Source organism: Drosophila kikkawai, chromosome 2L, assembly GCF_030179895.1.
Source record: "Drosophila kikkawai strain 14028-0561.14 chromosome 2L, DkikHiC1v2, whole genome shotgun sequence".
Classification (NCBI taxonomy): domain Eukaryota; kingdom Metazoa; phylum Arthropoda; class Insecta; order Diptera; family Drosophilidae; genus Drosophila; species Drosophila kikkawai.
In genome coordinates, this window is record NC_091728.1 from 17263450 (window position 1) to 17286100 (window position 22651).

At 37.2% G+C, this 22651-nt stretch overlaps 1 protein-coding gene across 3 annotated transcripts in view; it reads right to left on the reverse strand.

Moving 5' to 3' along the window:
- The window catches only part of nub (nubbin), a 46015-nt gene that overhangs the window by 3850 nt on the left and 19514 nt on the right, over nt 1-22651 (reverse strand). The window contains exons 1-3 of one of the 3 annotated variants that reach the window (XM_070289027.1): nt 13307-13393; nt 12675-13244; nt 1508-1552 (exon numbers count right to left, since the gene is read on the reverse strand). In XM_070289027.1, the coding sequence (XP_070145128.1) occupies nt 1508-1552; nt 12675-13140 (511 nt within the window). In that variant the 5' untranslated portion in view covers nt 13141-13244; nt 13307-13393. Of the gene's footprint in view, nt 1-1507; nt 1553-5910; nt 6675-12674; nt 13245-13306; nt 13394-22651 lie in introns of those variants that run through there. The other 2 variants (XM_070289026.1, XM_017170437.3) reach the window with 2 other exon arrangements.

The following is a 22651-nucleotide window of genomic DNA, read 5'->3' on the forward strand; positions in this document are numbered from 1 at the left end:
ATTTTTTCGCTCCTTCTCGGACGGGCTACGTGCGTCCATTTGGTATTCAGATGATGTGCAAATTCGATTTGTATGTGTTGTGTGAATGGCCATTGGACAGTGGAGGATCTCTAGAAGATAGAAGAGGGTTTCTTTCCTCAATGGGTTCTAAGGTAAATTGGAGATTCTATTGGGGTTTATTTTTTAAATTTATATTTGTGTTAAAATGTATTAATTTTGAGTCTAGCTATTAGATATTTTACCCAAGTTGGTTATTTCTTGTGAAGGGAATTTAGTAGAAATAATAAACCTAGGAAATTACTGTATTTTATTTAAGAAATTTTAGGATTCTGTTGTAAGTTTTACTTTGTTAAGACTATAAAAATATTAATAGAAATTGTAAAAATATATAGAAAAATACCAAAACCTTAAATTTGTATCCTTTATCAAAAGAATACCCCTTTTGATCGCCGCTCCTGTTCCATTTAGCACAACCAATAAAAAAAAAGCCAAATGGTCAGTTTGACTGCACATCGAGCTACCCCAAAAAGCGCTCCCACATACGGCCGGCATAACGGAATAATTTTTGCATAAAATATATGTAAATATATATGTTCATGTTCGTGAAAGAAATCACAGCAACTGTGTCCCACACAAGCGCACACACGACCGGAGAGGACAGCCTCCCTCCCTCACAGATATTCGAATTCAAATCAAGCGAAATGCTGTCAATAATGTGGTACAAAAAAAATAATAATAATAATAATAATAAAAAAAGGGAGCCAGAAAAGGTTGAAGTTTGGACGGTTTGGCTTTTTGTTCGGACCGTGACTAACGAAGTCCATGAAATTCGTAAAGTGTGAATTGCAAATTGAACGCAGCCTCCTTTGGAGAAACGAGTTATGAATAATAATCGAACATTGGTTTATGAATCCATCAAAAATTTATAACACACCCGAAAGAACTTCCATTTCCAGAGAACAATTAGGGAGCGAGCACAGCCAATTGTCACCTCAGAAACTACTTAAGGAGCTGTTAAGTCGAAAACACCCATTTAATAAGACATCAAAATCAACTTAAAGACATCCCTATTTATCTGTGAAACTGCTTGGGCCTTCCCCTAAATCTCGGTTGACAAAAGTTTTGACAGGCCGCCGTGCGAGAGGGGTGAGCCTGTGACTCCCTATAGGAAATACACACATCAACCCTACCCCTAACTTTAACTCTAACCCAGATATATGGAGAACAAACATATATATTCCCTAGCTCAGGGGCCAGCGCGTGGCTGTCGCAGGCAAGGGTTGAAGTCGATACTCCCTCCGGTTTATTGTCTTTTTGTTGAACCGAAAAACATGCGAGTGATTTAGTGAAACCGAGATGAAATCCGCTGCCCCCAAAAACAGGCAGATGTTCCAAAACCAGAAATATGTATCTGTATTCTCAACCATATGAAGTGGACAAATCTCGTAAATCGTTTTCGGACAACAGCTGATGCTTCGAGCATGGAAAAGAAATTCAAAACACTTACCATTCGATTGCAGTGGCGACGGGGAGCGCGACAGGCGACTGATATCTGGAAGGAAAATAGAAAATAGATGAGAATTTTTAGACCGGGGTAAATTGAGACCACTTAAAGCTAAAAGTAAAATAACACACGTCGCGGGCATAAAACGGAGAAACACACAAACATTTCCAGGGAGCCCAGGTTTACGGGTACACGAAATCGATATTGATATACATTTTAAGCCAAAAACTGACCAAATGGCCAGTCGTCAGTCCCAGGTCCCAGACATCGACACCGTTGCCTATAAAAGGATATTTTTATGGACATCGTCGAGGGATATACGGATACGAAGTTCAAGGAACACCTGGTCCGCTTTCAATTTGAATTTTGGAAGAGTTTGAGAGCCGCAGACAACATTTGTGCATTTGCTGCATTTTTATGTCATGGAGAAATAGTGTTTTTTGCTTTCTTTGGTGTTGGTCTTGGTGGCTAATTTACGAGGCAAGTGGACTTGAATTGCATAGAAGGTTAAATTTCGCTTTTTTAGATATTTATTTCAGAAATGTTATGTATTAAAAAATATATTTTAAATATCTTTTAATTATTTTGGTAACAAATTATTTTAAATTTGAAAGGTCTGAAATCCTAATATTATTAGTATTTTTAAAGGTTATATGTGCAATTCATTTCTTAACTAGATTAACCCATGAGATACTCCTATTTCAATCTACAAGATACAAGCAATGGTATCTCATCCTGATACCCCTACCCTATCGCTACCTAAGATCCTTATCCCAATGAAACAGTTTTGATATGTGGCATGAGTTTCTTTTCCTCTTTTCGTCGCAATCTTCCCTCACTTCTGGCACGCTTCTGCCACGCCTTTTGGCCGCTAATTAAGCAACAACAACTGCTGCTGCTGCCAGGGCTCAAGTGGTTGCGGCATATGTGCGGATACTGCCTGAATCTATAACCCAGGAACTTCACTCTTAGGTAAATGAAAATTTTACAAAAACCCGGCGTTAAAATGCCACATAAATTATATAACGAGAAAGGAGAGTTTTTCGAAAATTCAACACCCTCGCGACCAAAAGTGAGCAGCATTTGAATCTACGGTCTAATGGGGTTCATTTTTCGAGAATTTTACAGTTTTTGGCCGAGAAAATTTGCGAAAACCACAGGCTGGCTATAGTGGCCACCCCCAAAAACGCGTCGGGGAAATAAATAAAATTTTAGAGAATCGCTCAGCGGGGGTGGCGGTTTATGAGGGTCGAGGGCATGTGGAATTTGGCCAGATACATTTTGGCTGTGTGGCGCACACAATTAGTCAATGACCTCGACAGTTGCCTGGCCGGGGGTGGCTAATACAGCGCACAAATATATATTTCTGTACAAATATATACACATATACAAGCTATATCCTATAGACGGCGGTCATCACGTGCGCAGACCGAGACTGACTATCGATTGAGTCGTTGTCGGTGGCGGCGGCGGCGGAAGCTGCGTGTCTTGAACTCTTGACCCCCTCGATTTTTGCGACTGCCACAGAGGAGAGGAGAGGCGAGAGCCCCCCAAAAGAAAAGTAGCCGAAAAAAAACATAAATAAATGAAATAAAATAAAGGAAAATGATGGAGAGCCAAAGGAAAGCCGAGTGCGTGCTCTTTGGCCTTTGTCTCTGCCTGTATATTCGTAGCAAAACAAAACTAGCAAAATCACAAAGAGAGAAAGAGGAGAGAAAGCTTCGAGTGCGGCGAAATAAAAGCTTGATTAGGGGAATTCGAGAGAGAGAGCTGAAGAGCAATTAAGGAGAGGCTGATTTTTGGGCTCAGGAGATGAGAGAGAGTGCAAGATGAATCCTTAATATATATTTTATAAAATGCAATGTAGAATATTTAAGCTAATATATCTCTAAAAACCATATGTTATTTACTAAAAGTAAATATATTTTATTCCTTTCCACACTTTAAAAGTTCGTTTTAATTCTTTAATTCAATTGTTAAGGCCACTCAATTCAAGTTTAATAAATGCAAATAAATTTCCTTGATTACCTCAGTTATGGCATTAAAATAAATGCTTATTAAATATGCAACTAGCAACCGAAGACCTCTGCAAACAAAAGCTAATACCTTAGACTGAATTCGACGTTTTAACTCATTTTTAAACCCCCCTCATTCAAGCACTGTTGACTTTTTGTTAATCACCCCGAAAGTACATTACAAAACAATGTACGAATATTCACTGCATTTTCTATCAGTTTCCGCCTTGCCAATTGTAAATCTTAATCGATTCTTCATTGGCTTTCCAAGAATTAGCCATAAAAAGTGTTGGGCCAACAGCGGACACACGCCCTCTTTCCTGATCGGCTTTTATATAGCACCGATAGGTGATAAGGGGGGAATGGGCATGAGCTCATGTGGACAATGACTAAAAATAATGTTATTATTCAAGTTTGGACATTGTCGTCAATTGGCCCGTCTCTAATCGCTCAAATATATTAATTTAAAACTGATTGCCAGGCGAACCAGTTTCGTTTCGTTAGGGCCTTCGGTTAATTTATTAAAATCACCGAAAATATGACGAAACTTGTTTACTCTGCACTTGGAGTGCTTCTAGAGGTGGACTTCTTGGAATCTTAACGGTATTGTGCAGGTGTGCAAAATGTTACTTCGATTTTGGTTTCGAGCGATAAGCGGGGCGATAAGCGATAAGCAAATCGCAGTGTACAAGGTAAACTCTTATATGAATATCATGAGACATATATTAGCTATCGCTCTATTAGTTTCTAGATTAGGGGAATTACTTGCGTCACGTGCTCGAGAACCAGAGAAGAACCAATGAAGAGTGCAGGAGTACGAATAGCCCCTCTCTAGAAATTTGTATATTGCGTCAAAAATCACCGCTTTTATCGTCTTTCCTATATTTAATTAACATGTTCCTTCGTCACCTGCTTATCTGGCGAGTGCTCTTGTTAAGCCAGCGGCAAACTACCTTAATTACTCACTCCAGATTCGTCAGAGTCTATTTTTTTTTGTTTTACATAATCAATCATCATAACCCGCTCCAAAGTACGTACCACTTGTGGTAACAACACTTGAGAGCTGTGGCTCATTGGAATTATTACGCATATTCCGTATTCCAAATGTGCGACGATGGACATTTTTTTTACAATATTTGTCATCGAAATGCGCTTTTTATTGCCCCCGCAACGATAATTGATAAGGCAACAAATTCAATGTATTGTTTACAATGGCCAAGCGGTTCCATTGAGTGCCCATCGCCACCAGTCCTCAGTGCTCCGAGCCCAGTACTCCTCGCACCCATTTACATGGTCATATTAGTATTGGCTGGGTTGTGCAAGAAATGCGTCTTTAATAAATATTTTTATGGTCCGGCATTTGTAATACCCATTTGTTAGTTTGTAGTGTGCAGTGTGTGTATATGTTAGTTCTGTAGCCTGGCACCGGTTGGGTCTTGAGACGGGACTTTAAGTGGGTCGCCGGGAGTTAATATTTATGACAGAGACACCTGTGCAGGGGTATTTTCAATAAGCAGATTGCATTTTCTTTGTTCTTGGTATCGAAGTGTTTAGTTTTCGGCGCCGCGCCAAGCACCTGACTCCCAGTCATGGTAATTTTCACGAGGTCTGGCTTAGTAATTCAATGGTGAAAGGCGGTCTTGGGGAAAACGGAATTGGGTGCTTATTAGCCAGGTTTTCCTGGCTCAAGGGGAAATTTTATGAGCTCTTCACTTGGAATTTTCTTATTAGAAAGGGAACTTGGAATCTTATTGTATCCCGTCATCAGATGGTCAATGATTTATAAATCTTTACTGGATTTAGTTGAGATTAAAACATGAATTTTCTAATTTTAAAAAATGTACTCGAAAAATCTTCGAAATTTACTGCGAGATAATATTTTTGGGTTTTTTTTCTAGTGTTCAGATATTGATAAGTTAGTTATAATATATATTCAAGCTATAAGAACATTCATTATTATCATTTAAGTTCATTTTAGGACATAAAATATTAGAGTCATTTGTTTATAATCAAAAATATCCATATTTTCTTGGCAGAATTGCCATTACAGGAAATATAATATTGACAATTTAATATAAGTTATCAATTTATTTTGGTTGATAAATACGTTTTAATAAAACGATTGTGTTGTAAGAACATCAAGGAACAAGTTGAGTTTATATATTTTTAAATTTATAGAGCACAAGTTTTAAAACCTTTAAGAATATAAAATAGTTTATAAATTAAAAAATCAGAATGGCCCATTTGAACCCAAATAAACCTAAAATACCACAAAGAAAGGCTCTAATAAATGGTTCTTTTGTTTTTCTAATCAACCTATTTAAAATAGATTTAGATGAAGGACCATCTTTATCACCTATAAGGTTTGTAAAATCATTAAATAAAACTTACATCGATTCTGCATAATGTGAACGGCGGCCTCGCGGGCGCTTGTGGGCGTTGATTTGAGCAGATCGCGCTTCAAGGAGTTGTTATTATCCTCGGGACTAGCGGTGTGCCAACGTAGCTCCGACATAACCATTTTCACAACTCAATAGTAATTGTTTTATGTGTGCGATATGTTCTGGATACTTGAGCACTACTTGGAATCACTTTAGCACTTTTAAGTTCTTAGGTTCTTGGAGGTTTCTTAGGGGTTCTTAAATATATATCTCTACAGGTTTAGTTTTAGTTTAGTTTTTGTATTTGATTAGAATTTTATTTGGGAAGCGCCGCTTTGTTGTGGACGCGTTCGTGTCTCGTGTGAAACTGACAACAGAGAAGTGGTCGCAGCGGTCAGGATAGCTCTCTTTTTGGGAACGGAATCGGAACTAACGGATAATCGCTGTAGGCCTGAATTTCTGTCCGCTGAATGATATGGTGATGATTGCTCTCTCTTTCGCTCTGGGCACTCTCTTTTGCTGTCTCGCTCGCTTGTGCTCTCTCTCAGTCCCTGCCCCTCACTCCCTGAGCCGGCTTTTGAGTTGGTTTTTGAGTTGTGTTATGCGTTCGCCACCCTAAAAGAGTCTTAGGGGTGGTTTTCCCTTGGTTTTACAGTCTTTTTCCCTTTTTTTTTTGTGTTGAGGGGAATATCCAACTAAAAAACCGCCTGCGTATACGTGATAAAAAACGCGACTTAACCGTTCGCTTGCGCTCCACACGTTCAACTGGTTCCACTTCTGCGCGGCGACTGCAGTTGGAGTGGAATATGGATGCCGTGGCAGTGAGCGGGGCTCGGCTCTCACTCGCTCTCGCGTTCGCATTTGAAGGCTTGTTAGAAATGGGTTCCACACACACACACCAATTGGAGTGGAGTGTGAGTCTCTCTCAATTTGAGTGATTGTAGACCCCAACACACGCACACATTTTATGCGCTTTAAAATTGTAGAGTGTGTGTGTGAGTGAGCGGTTGGGGGGCACTCGCTTGTGGTTCGCTCGTTTCGTTCGTGGGCTCCATTGTTGTGTCCGAGAGAGTGTGTGTGTGTGTGTGTGGGATGCGTGCGCTTGTTTGGGGTGTGGCTTAAAATTTAAATTTGGATTTCAAATGGCAATGTGTTTTTTATACGCTTGGGGATGTGTGTGTATGCATATTATTTTATGATTGGCGAGTCAAAAATGGGCACCTATTAGTGTGTGTTGGTGTGTGAGCTATGTAAAAATATTTTAAAGCTGCGTCGACGTCGACTGCAGCAGAATAGGGAGCCCCTTCGCCTCACCACCCCCTCCTGTTTCTGCAGCATTGTCGTCTTCTGATTTCGCTCTTTGTTCTGGCCCCCTCTCCTACTCTCTGTCTCTCTTTCTCTCTTCCTCTGTAGCTCCTTTCGCATTTTATTTGCCATTCATGTATGCACACATGTGCGGAGCCTTCCCCTCCCCATTCCTGCTCCTGCCTTGAAACTGGGAGTCTTTCCTTTTTTGTTTTTGCCACCCACTTGGCTGTATTTTCGTTGCGCCTTCTTTTGCTTTTGTTTCTTTTCGTCTTTGGCAGATTTTCTTTTCTTTTCTTGTGTGTTGATTTTCATTGCTTTTATGATTTGTTTTTATACCCTTGCACATTGGGCCAGCGAACCGATATATCGACGAAAATTCAAATTTTTCATAGAAAGTAAACCTATTTTAATAATAAAATTTGAAATGTATATACTTTGACTAAATTGAATCAAAAGATTTTAATTGTTTTGATGCATCCCGGAAATTTTGGCGTCCCTTCAAAGTCAACTCTTTGATTGCGTGCGTACGAAACTCAAAAACGCGAGAAAGATTTTGTTTACTTGCGAGCGCGACAAAATTGTTGTGCTTTAAGCAATTTTCACTAAAATTATGGAAAAGAAAGGGAAAGGTATGTAGAATATTCGTATTAAAAAAGATTTTGTTCATGTTTGTTAATGTGTTCTTTGTGTGCGTTTATTTGTGTTGTCCAAAAGTATTAAAAAGCTAACCTGGTAACCCATCTGTTTTAGACTATAACAAATTTTGTGCCAACTTGTGCCAAAAAGTAAATATGTGTCATTAAAGTGCAAAGCGTATATAAACTAATTTTATTAAGCTTTTTTGCATCTTTTTGCACCTATATATATAAATCCGACATATTGTAGCTGTGTTTGAGATCACCTATGCGCAACTGTTTGATGTCTATATAGAAAACAATCTTAGAGCATCTGCCGTAACGAGTTGGATTTATGATGAACTGATAGAACTCGACTTAAGCACGGAGCAATAGTGATAGTGATTTAGATTCTGACTCTGAAAATCCGTTTTCAATAGAACTTGACGTAGAAGACGACTGTTAGGAACATTTTAAAATGAAAAATACTTTTTTATATTCATTTTGAATGCATTGTCATTTTTTACTTATTAATATTAAGGTTAAGTGTTAAAAAAATTAATTTAAAACATTTGTTGAATTTAATTTATTTATTACCGTACAAATATCAATAAGAGGAAACCTATCATATATGGGCGGCTAGGGAAGGCGTGGTCTGATCGGTCTGAAACTTATAAATGTTTTTATGTGAATCGACACTAATATATGTACCAAATTTGAAGAACCTAGCTTTAGAACTTTAATTTTCGTCGAACTATCGGCTCGCTGGCCCAATGTGCCTTGCAGGGTATTATAATTTCAGTCAGAAGTTTGCAACGCAGTGAAGGAGACGTTTCCGACCCTATAAAGTATATATATTCTTGATCAGCATAAACAGCCGAGTCGATCTAGCCATGTCCGTCTGTCCGTCTGTCCGTCTGTCCGTCTGTCCATCTGTCCGTCTGTCCGTCTGTCCGTCTGTCCGTCTGTCCGTCTGTCTGTTTCTACGCAAACTAGTCCCTCAGTTTTAAAGCTATCTGAATGAAACTTCGCATATAGTCTTCTATATGCTCTCACTGCTATATATGTCGGAACGGGCCGGATCGGACGACTATATCATATAGCTGCCATACAAATGTTCGATAAATTTTTAGAAAAAAAATTGTAACTTAGCTGTTTTTCAACATATGTGCACTATTTTTTACATATGACCATTTTATATTATTTTTGAATTTTGGTAAAAATTTTATGAAAATCGGACGACTATATCATATAGCTGCCATAGGAACGATCAGGAAATTAATAGAAAAAAAATTATAACTTCGTTGTTTTTCAAACTTTTTTTATCTACTCTGAGATATAAGCTTATTTTATAAGTTCAGAATTTTTGTATAAATTTTATGAAAATCGGACAACTATATCATATAGCTGCCATATAAACCGATCGGTAGGTATAGGGAAAATGTAAAACTGGGAATGTAAAACTGTAACTGTCAAACTCTCAACATAATAAGTATAGATAAAATGCAATAAAATAATATCTGCAAGGGTATACAAACTTCGGCGTGCCGAAGTTAGCTTCCTTTCTTGTTTGTATTATTTTTTGTTTGTTTAAGGAGAAGAAGAAGTGACATTTATGGTGACAAAGATTGAAGAATTGAAAAAATAAAATAAATAGTTCTTAAATAAACTAAAAAAAAATCTTAAAAAGTATTTATATTTAAGTATTTTTTATTTAATTAATAGAACTAGATAAGAAAATATTTTCCGAACCTATTTCTCCCATGCAATCCATTTTATGAAATACCACTCAGCTCTACTTCTCTGAATCTCCTTTTTTTATGCATATTAAAAACAAATGTTTTTTTATGTTCCCAAGAACTGCCAAGACAAACGAATTATAATGAAAAAGTCAAATTTTCAAGGTGAGGGCAAAAGAATCTCGTCTTCCATAAGATATATAAAAAACTAGCCCAACTACCTGACCAATGCACAATGTACGCATATATTTTTTATATGCACATCTCTCTCTTTGTTATGAACAAAAATCATAAAAAATTGTTACAAAGTCGTAAAAAGTCAAAAATTACAAACAGGTAAGAACAGGAGAAAAACGCGGGAGAGGGAGAGTCAGAGGAACTGTGGAACTGAGTCCTGCCAAGCGTTTAACGCTTCCATCAATGATAGCCACCTAGGGTTTAGGTTCTCTTCGGTTGAGGCAATCTGAAGGATTTCGCGCTCCTTGCCATCTTTTTTACGATGCCTTTTGGCCCTGTAAACTGGCTCGATTTCCACGTAAATAATAAAAAAAGACGAACATTCGATACGTTTTGTATCTCAGGATGCCGCGAGTCGGCCCGTTGGCCAGCATCCTGGGTCTACACATGTTAATTAGTCCAAAAGGCATTGGTCCACTTCGACTACTGGTCATCCGCTCTCTCTCACGTTCGCAAGGAGCTGTTAAAAAAGGGACTCCGAGATGCCCGGCTGTCTCAGAGGGTATTTGAGGCAGAATGAAATTAAATTATACCTTTTTTTAGGCTAAAGGAATAAGCCAAGAATTTCATTATTTTAGAATTAGGAGAAATTATTTAAAGTTTATAAGATGACATTCCTGGAAGTCTTTTAACAAAAGTTATACAGCAGAAGGCCCTTCACATTTTTAACAACAAAAGTATTCCCTGCTTCTTTAACTTTTCCCATTTTAATAGGGTACTATATAGTCGATCATTCTTCACCCAGAACATATTGACTTGCTGACCGTTTGACTTTTTTATTTGCGTGAACTTAAACACACAGCGTCTTTTGAGGCCTACTGTGCGTGCCCATAAAAAATATCCAAAACTATTTGTCGGCTCTCTTTTTCCGGCCCATACATTTCCTACCTCTTTCGCACTTCGTCCTTGTCGAGAACGTCGTAAAAGAAAATTCGTTGCCGAGAATTACTTAAGTCAATGTAGGCAAAGATCATAAAATAAAGGCAAGCGAGTGCAGAAGAGTTGAACCTGGCAAACAACAATTTTATTGGGGCAGCCGGAAAATATTAAAAAAAAGAGAGAAAAAGGAAAGGGAATTTTGGAGAGTACTTGGTAAATTGTTTGAGAAAATAATGAAAAGTGAAATGTCTAATGAAGTCGTAAAGTTTTTGGGACCTACAAACATGTTGGCATGTGTTTGTTTCTTTAACTGAGATCTCTACCTTTTTGGGGTTTGTTCTTGTGGGTTTTCTGATTTTACAGATTTTAGGGCATTGATTAATAGGAAAAGGAAACTGAATTTGGGGTAAAAGATAGTTTATGCTTTCCACGGACTAGATCATTTAATGGAATTAGTTTGGGTAGAGAATATACAAGATATATTTTAAATTAACTCCGGATTAGAGATGCTTTTATATTTGTATGTCATTTCCTTTAAATGTAATCATAATTTTTTTCAATAATTTCTGCAAATTTTTGGAAAAGTCATCCTCCCCTTCGCACCCTTTTTGGAACTGTGAAATACAAAGGCAGGAACTCACCCTCTGTGTTTGGCCTTAATTAATTTTGTCCCTTATCCTTATCAGCAGCTTAGAATCTCTTAAAATCCGCTCACAATTTCGCTTGAAATTATAGGAAAATTTCAACTCCAATAATTGGGACCAAGGACCAAGGGTAGTTCCGGAAAGCTGCTACTGCTGCAGCTTGTCCTGGGCTCAGAATTATTCATGATCCTTGGCATCGTCTTTCCCCTAAGGTTTTTTACATATCTCCGATGGCAACTTCAATTCAGACTTTGCCTTTGTTTTGGGTAACATGATGAAGCACCGAATCATCATCGATGTCGAGGATGACATTCAATGACATTCCCTGATTCTTATTTATGTCCTTACAGAAATCCTCGGGTTGTTTTTTGGGTAGAAAAGAACAGAAATCAATTGCGTTGTCTGCCTCGATAAGGAAATATTCCTTAAAAAACACACTATAGTGAGCTAGGCTAAACAATGGAAATGGGAAAGAAAAAACGCTCTGCGCTACGGTACTTTGCTGGTATTTGACACCCCAAATGTAAGGACACACAACGGCAGGACACACTCAGGTAGTGAAGGTCCTGAGATATGCATATGCTGAATATGAGGCGTTTACCTACCCCCAACTGCAGTTTTTTTTCCGCTTTTTTATGCAATTTTTAGCATGAAAATTTGCTTTTCCTTCTGTGTTTGCCTAGGGGTTGTTGTTAGGGAACTTTCTCTGCGTTTGATATATTTTTTGTTGGGAGTTTTATAGCGAGTTTCCTTAATTGCGTTCTTTCTTTTCCTTACTGCTCCCGAGTTTACCTAGATCTTCGATTGTGGTTCTTAACGGTTTTTGATTTATTTTTCGCATTTTCCTCAAAAAATATAGGTACGCTCTTTGCCTGTATTTTTCTGTATTTTTTGAGACTTCTTTAGCGGAAGTTTCCCACGAGTTTTAAGGTAAAAATTGAAATCTTTTTACATGCCAGGAGCTGTGATTTGTGCAGAGGACAGTTGCCTAATGAAGTATTTGTTTAGGGTAATTGGTAGAGGTAGAAAAAGGTTTATTTAAAGATAAGTATTTTTTATGAGGGATTTAGGAACATTTGATAGGAAAAAGAATATAATCATAATATATTATCGTTTAGAAAGGAGCAAGTACTTTAAATCTTTAAAAAATGTATATATAAAGCCCTTGAAATAAAATAGTTTATTCTAAAGATAAATGTTTCATCGAGGTAGTAAAGCAGCTCCTTACATTGAATATTTCTTCAAGAATTAATTATTAAAATCTCTTTGCTTAGTTAGTCCCTGCTTTCTTGAACATCTCCTTAACTTTAATTTCCATGGTATGTCCTTTATTTTTTTTCTTGCTGTACTCACCACTTGGGTCCTGCAATTTCAGACACTGCTCTAAATCTCGCACATCCTTGCCGGCGTTGTTCAAGTGCCCATAGAGCGCAACTGCTGCTCCGGTCAGTCCGAGGTCCTTTTCCTCCCGCTCATCCTCCTGCAGCTCCAGATTCTGGTCTCTGGCCACCTCCTCCTGCTCCTCCTGCTCGGACTTCTCCTGCTTCAGCTGCAGAGGCGACGAAGCATTGTTGCTGGCAATCTGAGCTGGATGCAGCCGTTGTTCGGCTCCTTTATCCTTTGGCTGCTCGACATATTCATCACACGATTGCAACTTCAATTCGAGCGTTAGCTTCTTGTCTCCTGTCCCAGCATCCTGCTGGTTGGGGGAATGGCAGGACAACGGTGTGCAGGAGGAGGACTTGGTAGATGAGGAGGCGGAGGCGAAGGATGCGAAGGATGCCAGGGAGATGCTGTGATTTGCGCTGACATCGCGCATATTTGTGTCAACAGCAGTCAAAGTTCCGCCTTTGTTCTCCCCGGAGCTCGTTAGTAAGTCTTCATCCACAGCCCGTTGACTCGGCTCGAATTTAAAGTCGGCAACTGCAAGGAAAAACAGGACAATTGATGCCGATTTTATTATTGACTTGGAAAGTAAAAGTTACTTGATTAGAAGATTAAAAGAAATCCTTTATAATACTTGTAACTATTTGAAATTTAATCCTAACTATTCTGTAACTCTTACACCATTTTGTAGGCTTTTATATATTCAAATCTCTATCCAAGAACCAATCACAAAACACAAATCGCTATCTCTCAAAGGGTTGACTTTCTTCCGGCCATTTACATAAGCCTTTCGTTATGGAATCACAGCAACCCTTTTTTATGCCACTCCTCAACCCCCTGCGCCATTTGAATAAGCTTCTTTCTCTCTCTGGTGGGCCATAAAAAAGGGGTTGATTTACATAAAAAACGAGCGGGCAGTGTCATGCCTTCATTTTAATATTTGCCCCTAGGGGATGACGACCCAATACGCACGCTCCTGGAAATATGCTGATATCGTAATATTTTTCTAGAACGGGGGGAAAACCAGGGGGTTAGGACGGGACTCTTAAAAAAGCAACCAACCGGGCACATTTCATTGGTTGAAGTGCCTATGCTCGGCATGTGGCCCAAAAAAATAAAGAACGGGGAAAAAATGAAAAATATTTTCATGCCAAGGCGTTGAAATGTCGCCGGGTAACTGATGCTTGAAATAACGGCAGGACATCACCATCATATGTCCAGGGTTCTGTCCTTGTTTCTGCTCCTGTTGCTGGGTAATTTCACTGTGCTCAGGAATGCCACTAAAAATGAGTCACATGGATGAACTTGAAGTGTGAAAGTTCAGAGAGGGATGATGAAATTAAAGGGGGGAATGTAAGAGATTTAAGAGTTCAAGAAAGTTCAAGGAATAAACTTAATAAATTAATAGAAATATAGTTTTAATACATTTAAAGATAAGATTAGCTCCATAATACTACAAGAAAAGTGCCTAAAATAAAGCTCAGATTCCCCCTAAAGAATATATTCCTTATCCTTTTGCAATCTTAGAAAATTTCCAGGAATTTTGTTGTCATCTAAAACTTATCGCAAAGTATTTAGGAGCTGCGGCATTTAAGGATTTCCATTTCTCGCCTGAGCAAGCAAATCCCAGCCTGTTGCGCAACCAAAATATCTCAAACCAAAGATATAAAAAAGGGAAAGGTAAAACTTCTGAAGGCAAGCCGCAAGCAGGGATCAAAACGAAGGATAACTGCAACTACAAACGAATTGCAGCATTAAGCAGAAGCCAACAAAGACGCTGATATTATTAGATTTTTTACCGTTTGACAGCGCATTTCGATTGCACAATTACAAGGAAGCAGCAGCACCAAGAAAAGGATCCTCCCACAGTCATAAATTCGTGTCAGCTCGGTTCCTTTAATTAAGTACGAGCTATCAAAGGAGCGGACCTGCCCGAGATCGATGTCCTTCCATCTCCCTCTCACCCTCTGTCTGGGTTCCAGTTCCAGGTGTAAGCGGAATCAAAGAAGGTGTTGCTAGAGTAGATCCTGTGCCGCAATACAGGAGCCTGCATCGTGGGAACTGCACATTGCGCAAAGGACAATGCAACTCAACTCCACCTCACCTTAACTCTCAACCAAGTGCTTTTGTCCCCGTGAAAAATAAGGAAAAAAACTGGAAACTGCACCGCTGCACCCGCTGCGTATTTCGGCACACAAAGTGTGTGTAACTGTAACACACACACACACTGGCCAAGAAAATGATGAGGACAAAAGACGGGGAATCTGGAGAATCTCGGGGAATGATGAACACTGATCACTGCCAAACTGTGGTCCATTGTGATCACTTGGCTACGCACCAGAAAAAAGATGCGAAACAAAACGACGCGGCGGCACAATGAGCCAACTGATTATTGTTGCGACTTTTGCTCTTTTGTGTCTTTGGCGAAAACGTGAATTTATTGCCTCTGCTTTTGCGACTTTTTATGCAGTATCTCAAAAGTATTATAATATTAATGGCATGTTTGAAACAGGCACAGCGGGTAGGCTATATATAGAATAGGGTTGGAGTAAAATATTGAGGTTTTTTAGATACAAAATTACTGGGAATTAGTTTTAGAAATGTGTGTATAGGTTTGTTTATTTAATGAGTGAAAATCGATACTTTTAATTTTATTTCATATAAATTTTGGGACTCTTTGGAGAGTAAGCAACATATTAAATTATTCAAAATCTATATATTCAATTTATAGGATTTATAATATTTATTTATAATATTTATTAATAATAATTTTTATTTAATTTAATTTTTTAATCTGTTTTACAAATTTGCAATGTTTGCAATGTTTAATAAAAATAACAAGATATTTTAGATTTAAAGAAGTGTTTCATAGAAATTTTGAAAACCATTTATATATATTATATACATATATAGTATAATAGTAGGCTATTTATTTTAATTGTATTTATATATTGTATAATACAAAATGTGTATTTAATGTATTTAAAAAATTTATTTTCCTAAATTTCCACCCACTCAATTAATTAGTATTGCATTTAAATAATAATCTCATCAATTTATTTCATATACATTTTTGTAAAATTGTTTTATAACATTCCGCGATTTATTTTTATTTTATTTCTCTTTTATAATCCAAAATGTGTTTCGAAAAAGTGTAATTAAAGAAACCTTTAAGTTAATTGTATATATTTTCTTAAATATTCCCCCACTGAATTAATTAAAATTGCATTTAATTCATAATCTCTCCAATTTGTCAAGCGATCTCTGCGTTTCGCTTTCCCCTTTGCAAACCCGCCCAAATCATGTCCGTACACTGGCAGAAATTTTATCCACCGTTTACCTCTCATTTAAATAACGGTGCGCATGGTCATTCCTGCCTTACTGCTCTCTCGCTCTGTTTAATGCGATGTTGGCACGCAACGGGCGGCGTTTTCTTTTGCATACACTGAGCACAATTAGCTGTGCGTTGGTAGCTGCGCCCCCTCGCTGCGCATCGTCCTCGTTTCCGACGCCCCCGCTTCTTACACGCCTTTCTACACTTCGCTGCTTTCTACACTTCGCACCTGTCGCTGTCCCGCTCCTGCACGCGCACTTTGCATGTGCATCCGCTCGAGACGCCGCGCCGTCTTTATGCCAGCCTGCGATGATTATTTTTTTTCGCGTTTTGTAATTGCAGTTATTTGGCCCGAAGTCGCGCATTATAAAAGCAAACAAAAACAGCAAAAAAGTAGTCTTAAATTGCGTAAATTCATAGTAAATACATATATTTAATTTAATTTTTATTTCTATTGCATTTAAATTTTCAAATGAAGTGAAAATGTGTTTGGCAAGCCTGTAATTACAGTCGGATATTTCAATTACTGTCTGTGGAAATTATATACCTTGGTTCTTCATACGCTTGAATTTGTGAAATAAATTATTCATTTTGGCTTTGATGTGGATTTATGAAGTGATTGAAAAATAATTGGTAGGGTTATGGTTATAATAATAATAATTATCAGAGGAAAGAGTATATAAAATGTGGCAAATGTATATATTTTTTAAATTTATTGAAATTAAATTTCATACAAAAACAGCTTTCTTTTATCATTAAAATTTAATAAATAATAAAAAAATTTAATAAAAAAATACACTCGACTTCAAATTTATTATTTCTATTATTTTACTTCTTATTTCCATCTAAAAACAAAAAAATATAAAAAATTTAATTTATTTTCCCTAAAAATCTCTCGATTTTTCCACCCTTTCCCACGTTTCCAACCCGCAACATTTTCGCAAAGTTTTAATGATTTTTCCTTTACATTTCCCATTCTTTTGCAATTTAAAATCTGTTTTTTTCCCAAGAAAACACTCGATTTAATGCTGGTGGCCATAAAATCCTTTTATATTGTTTCATCCAAAAAATACGTTACAAAAATTGTGCAAAAAAATAAGAGAAATTTAATTTCAAGAGGTTAAATGTCACTTAAGCGGATTTTTCTCACCCTGAGATCTTTTTTTCGGGCAATTACTTGCCCAAAATTTTTGGCACATTTCCGTTCTTTTAGAAAATTTTGAGCGCGCAAAGCCAACGAAAATTTTTAATGGCAGCTGCAAAAAGGGGTGGAAAAGGGGCGATCATGAAATGTGGCTAAAAAAAATAGAAAATCAAAAACTATAGATGTACGTGAATATTCAACCCCATTTTGCATGCAACTTGCGGGCCACATAATACGAATGATAAGCAAAATAATGGAAACAAATAGTTTCAAAACTCCCGAGGGCCAATAAAAAATAGTTTGGCGAACACAAAATGGATGGGTGCTAGTGCCAGACAGGACACAGATATCATTGTGCTGATCACGCAGTAAAAAATAAAAAATAAAATCGAAAGGAACGCGTGCTGGAAAAAAGGATGCGCCTTCGTCGAGCGTGCTGCGCATGCGCGCCTTGTTTGTTATTGTGTCGCCGTTGTGTAACCCAATCCCCGGATCCTTTTAACCCTAAAGGGACCCCGCTTTAAAATCGATTCTCGAGTGAGTGTGCCTCGTCGTCGCTAAATGTGGCGGAACTTGCAGCTTCCAATGGCATCGCATTTATCATCATTAAAGGCGGCGGCCCGCCGTCTCTATCGTATATCCTGCATCCTTTCACTTTTGTGCCAAAGGCTTGTGGCCACTGCGGGTCGCAGCTGCTCTCGCTGCTCTCCATCGTCTCTATTTGTATAGAAATTAAATTTGACATGCAAACATTTTCACATTTTCTCATTTTCAGTTGGGGGTGTCTCCAGCGTGTCCTGCGAAAGGATTTCAGTGGGTTTCTCCATTCAAATACAAGCTGTCGTCGCGTTGACAACTTCCCTGTAACACGATACAAGAGTGAAAGTAATTTGCGACAAATTTCCACTCATTTTCCCCTGTTCATTTCCACTGGCACACACAAAAGTGAAAGCCATGCAAATGCCTTTAACAGATGTTTTCGACTTTTGCACATTGCCAATGGGTTTCGTCTGGCAATAAGTCTGCGGTCTATAAACATATATACACAGCAGACGAAAATTTGTTAGCTAAAAATGTTAACAAGCAAAATTAATGAGCCCTGCAACATGAGCAATTCTGATTTTTCAGAGCAAAAACTTATAAATTTAGATGCCAGGCCAAGATATGTGTTAAGTGAATAATTATGGGTTTTTACGAGAGGAGTTGAAGAAGGCGGGCTTATGGAATTTTTAATTCAAGAAGCTGCCAATAATAGTTCGCAGATTTAATTAACAAAACTGTTGGGTAAGGGGGCACTTGATGGTAATTTGGGATTATATTTTGAGTATGAAGTTTAAAGAGTACTAAATATATGATATTTTACTTAGATATATTACATAAGTAAAGGCTTAATATATATATTTAATGACATTCTTTGATAATGTAGTAGTAATAGTAAAAGATTTTCTTAAAAATATATTTAAGAAAGAATGATTAGACCAGTAAATATATTTTTAAATTCATCAATAAGAGAGAATGCAAAATTAATCATTGTTCAAATAATTCTAAAATAAATATAAATATATTATTTATCATCCATCAATAACCCCTATTTTATATATAAGTTTAACTATATTTTTGTCTATTTAGATCACATATTTCCCTCTTTATAAATAATCATTCAATAACAAAGAACAAATCATCAACCTGACGGCATGAAATTGCACTTTCCTGCTCAAGAATAAATCCCGTGAACAATGTACCATTTATGAGCCTGCACAAAACACTTTCCCATGCAAATTTCCCCTAAGGTGGTTTTGCATAAGATTGGGCCCTGAAAAAAAACACCCCTAAGAAGTCTGGGAAAGTGATGTTGTGGGAGCTCCTTTAGGATGAGGCAATATCACCTGCAAGGACCATGAAAAATAGCAAAGCCAGGTAGCAGCCCGATTTGCAAGGACAACTTTCACTGAATTGCCTTCCACTCGAACGGAGATGAGTCCAAGGAGTTTTGCAGATTGAAAGGATCCGAAACTCATTTCGCATTATCCTATTGATGGGCCCTCATTATTATTTATTATTCCTGCAGCAAGGTGCTCGCTCTGCTTCTCGGACGTGGGAATGTAAACGAGTCGCCTGTCTTAGGGGGAGTTTCCTTTTCCTTTTGCATTTTGTGTGTTTGGTTTTTGCAAAGGATTTTCCAAGCACTTGCTGTGCCTTCCATAAATTAAACGAAATTTAATTGTATTTCATACAAAATAAATACCCGGGTAAGGGAATGGCAGCCACCCTTCCTCCAAGATGATTCCCATCTTTTTGATGCTGGGATTTCGGAACGGATATTGAGCCAATGATTTTATTCGATTGTCTCTGGGGCAGTCGGTCAATGCTGCAACCGGGAAATGGGGAAAAATGGAACAAGGAACAAGGAAATGCACATGTACATAAATCAAATGAAAACCAATTGTGAAGGTTGAAAGGGCAATGCAGGTGTCCTGGCTGCTGTAGAAATTTTTAATAAATTGTTTTCGGAAATCTGCAAATTGGATGTCAAAATAAATGAAATAAAGTAACAATCTAAATGTTTTTTAAATATATAAATATAAATATTATAAAACTTTCTTAAACTCAACCTAAAACTATGAAATCTCGATCGTTCAACTATATTTCAGCTCTGGCTGTCTTTGCAGTCGTCGTATTCACAAACATTTTGCCCCACATTAGTCATGGTAATTGCCAACAATAATTGCAACAACAATTAGTACAATTATTGCAATTTTCGTGGCATGTGTATGTGTGTGCATCTATGAGTTGCTGTAATTTTCAATTTGCAAAAAAACAAAACTCATTATTTTTGCACACTTTTCGAAAATCGAAATCCACCCGGTAAGCTATTTGGATTTCATTAAAGCACTCCCCTTTCCCTGGAAGTATATTTCAAAAATTTCCATTTCGCTTTGTTAGTTGTCTGCGTTTTTTTCGCACTTTCAGCTCAGTCCACCTTCCAGCACGCAATATGCTTTTAACTAAATTTCCATATCTTTATGCAAAAAGAAAAAATGCATAAAAAGAAACTCGCTGCACTTCATAAATTTTTTAACTGGCTGTTGCAGCAGAGAACCCAACTAATTAGCTTTACAGTTTTACTGGGGATGCGTGCCACAGTCAAACCGAATAAAATAAAACTCACAGTCCAAGGCAAAGGAAAAAAAAAAAATAAATACGAAAAAAAGCAAAGCAAAGAATCATTGAAAAATGCTTTCAACTTTGCCGCTGCTGAAATGTGGCAGCCAAAGATCAAAGTCAAGGATCAAAAATCCCAGCTCTGTTCTTGTCTTGTTATGATGATTTCCTGCTGGCTGTCTCTCTCCATCGCATCCAATCCATCCATCCGTCCATCCGTCCGTCTGTCCAGTCAGCCAATCCATCCAGCCATCCAATCCATTCATAATAATGCGAAAATCGGCCACAAAAGTTAAGAAAATCAAAAGCGGCCGTGGCTCAGACTTAAGGGGAGGGTAAGGAGTTAAAAAAAAATTTGCTCAGCTTGAAACAAAAGCCGCTCAGCAAGTCCGTTTCGCGGGGAAACCTCTTCTCAGTCGGATGATCTCCTGACAGCGTTAAACGAGCTACAACAAAAACATTTTTCTGCTCTTAGTTGACATTCATCTAGGACCAAGCAACGAGACCAAGTCCCAGGCTGTCTCTAAGCTCGATTCACAAGCAAATTGACATTGAAATTGTTTGAGAAAAAAATAGAAATGTCAGGCAGCTAAAGATTATCTATTATTATCATGGTCAAATTTATAGAAAATTGAATAAATAATAAAAACATTTGCCAAGACCATGAAATAACCAGACCTAAAGTGCACAAAAAGCATTGCCTACTTTTAGGAAATTGAATGGAAAAATGCCTAGCTAGCAGCTTATAATTATTTAATATTATTTAAATTTGATATGCACAAAATTAAATAAAATTATAAATAATTTGACCTTAAAACTATCATCATTTTAGATTTATATTTATTAGTTTTTATAAGTTCTTTAACTAACTTACTGACCTAGAAAACCCCATTAAGCTAATCCCTGCTTCATGTTATATATTTATTAGTTTTAAATATTGTTTACCCAGCTAACTGACCTAGGAAAACCCCTTAAACTAATCCCCTATAATAAAAGATTATTAAATACCCGTAAAAATATATATCGAGATTATCGTTGTACCGTAAAAGGGGGGTTTAATTATACCCAGATTTCATTACCACTCGGTCTAGGCAATTACGATGCGTTTACAAATACAGTTATCCCCGATGATGTAAACTTATGAAAGAACCAACAATCAAAACACGAAGTGTACGCAAATAAGCCAAAGTTGTAATTTTTCAATTGAATGAACATCAGCAGCGGCAACAGCAATTGTATGTTTTTTTTTTCGCTGTAAAATGCACGCATATTCGCATTCAGGGTTAACCTGGCCAGGAAAAGCGAGGGTGGGGGGACGGGTAATTAGCATGCATTGCGATTAACATATAATTAATTGCAGGTAGAATAAAAAATAAAAAAAAGAAACAACTACAGCAACGGCAACAAATTATATTTCCCTGCGCACAGTGCAAATGAAAATTGCTACAAAAACAAGAGAAATAATTATCAGCGACGGCATCTAAGCGGCGATCGCATGCAAAATACATTCCCTGAGTGCAAAATATCGCCGAGAACACGAAAAGAGCAGCGAAGGTGAGCTGGGGATTATTCAGAAGATTAAATACCCTTAATGGGTAATGAAAAATATATTAAAAATATGTAAAAAACATTAAAAATATGTTAATATATTAAATGCTAAAGTCACAAACTGTTGACTAAAAAACAGAAAAATTTACGATAAAATGTAACTTAATAAATATAAAACAACAATGTTTTTATCACAGGAATAAAATTTGGATATCATTGCTAATAAATTACGGATATTTTTTAGAATATTTATTTATAAAATATTTTACTAAAACTAAACAAATTTGAGTACTTGTTGTTCTTAATTTAAAAAACTTGACAAATAATAATCTGAAATAAAAATAATTTCTACTAATTTATTATATATTTAAGAAGTCACTTCTGTTCTCACTTATAGAAATATTTTCTATGGATTAAGTTTTTTCATTAAATTTCCATTAAAATTTCCTTTAAAAAGTCGATCATACCCACTCATAAAGTAAGAGTATTTCAGATAGCAACAGGTGCAATGCATTGCGCACTAATTAGTTGCACAACAGACCGAAAAAACAACAAAAGATACGCAAATATTTGTAGCTGCTGTTGTTGCTGTGTGTGTGTGTGCTGCTTTTGCTGCTTTCATAACTGAAAAATATACCAAACTGAAGCTCGGCCGTGTGCCGCGTGCCTTGTAATTGAGACTTGAGACTCGATGCAACAGTATTTGTCTGCAGCCGTATAACAGTTTGTCTCGGCAAAAGTTCAATTATAGATACT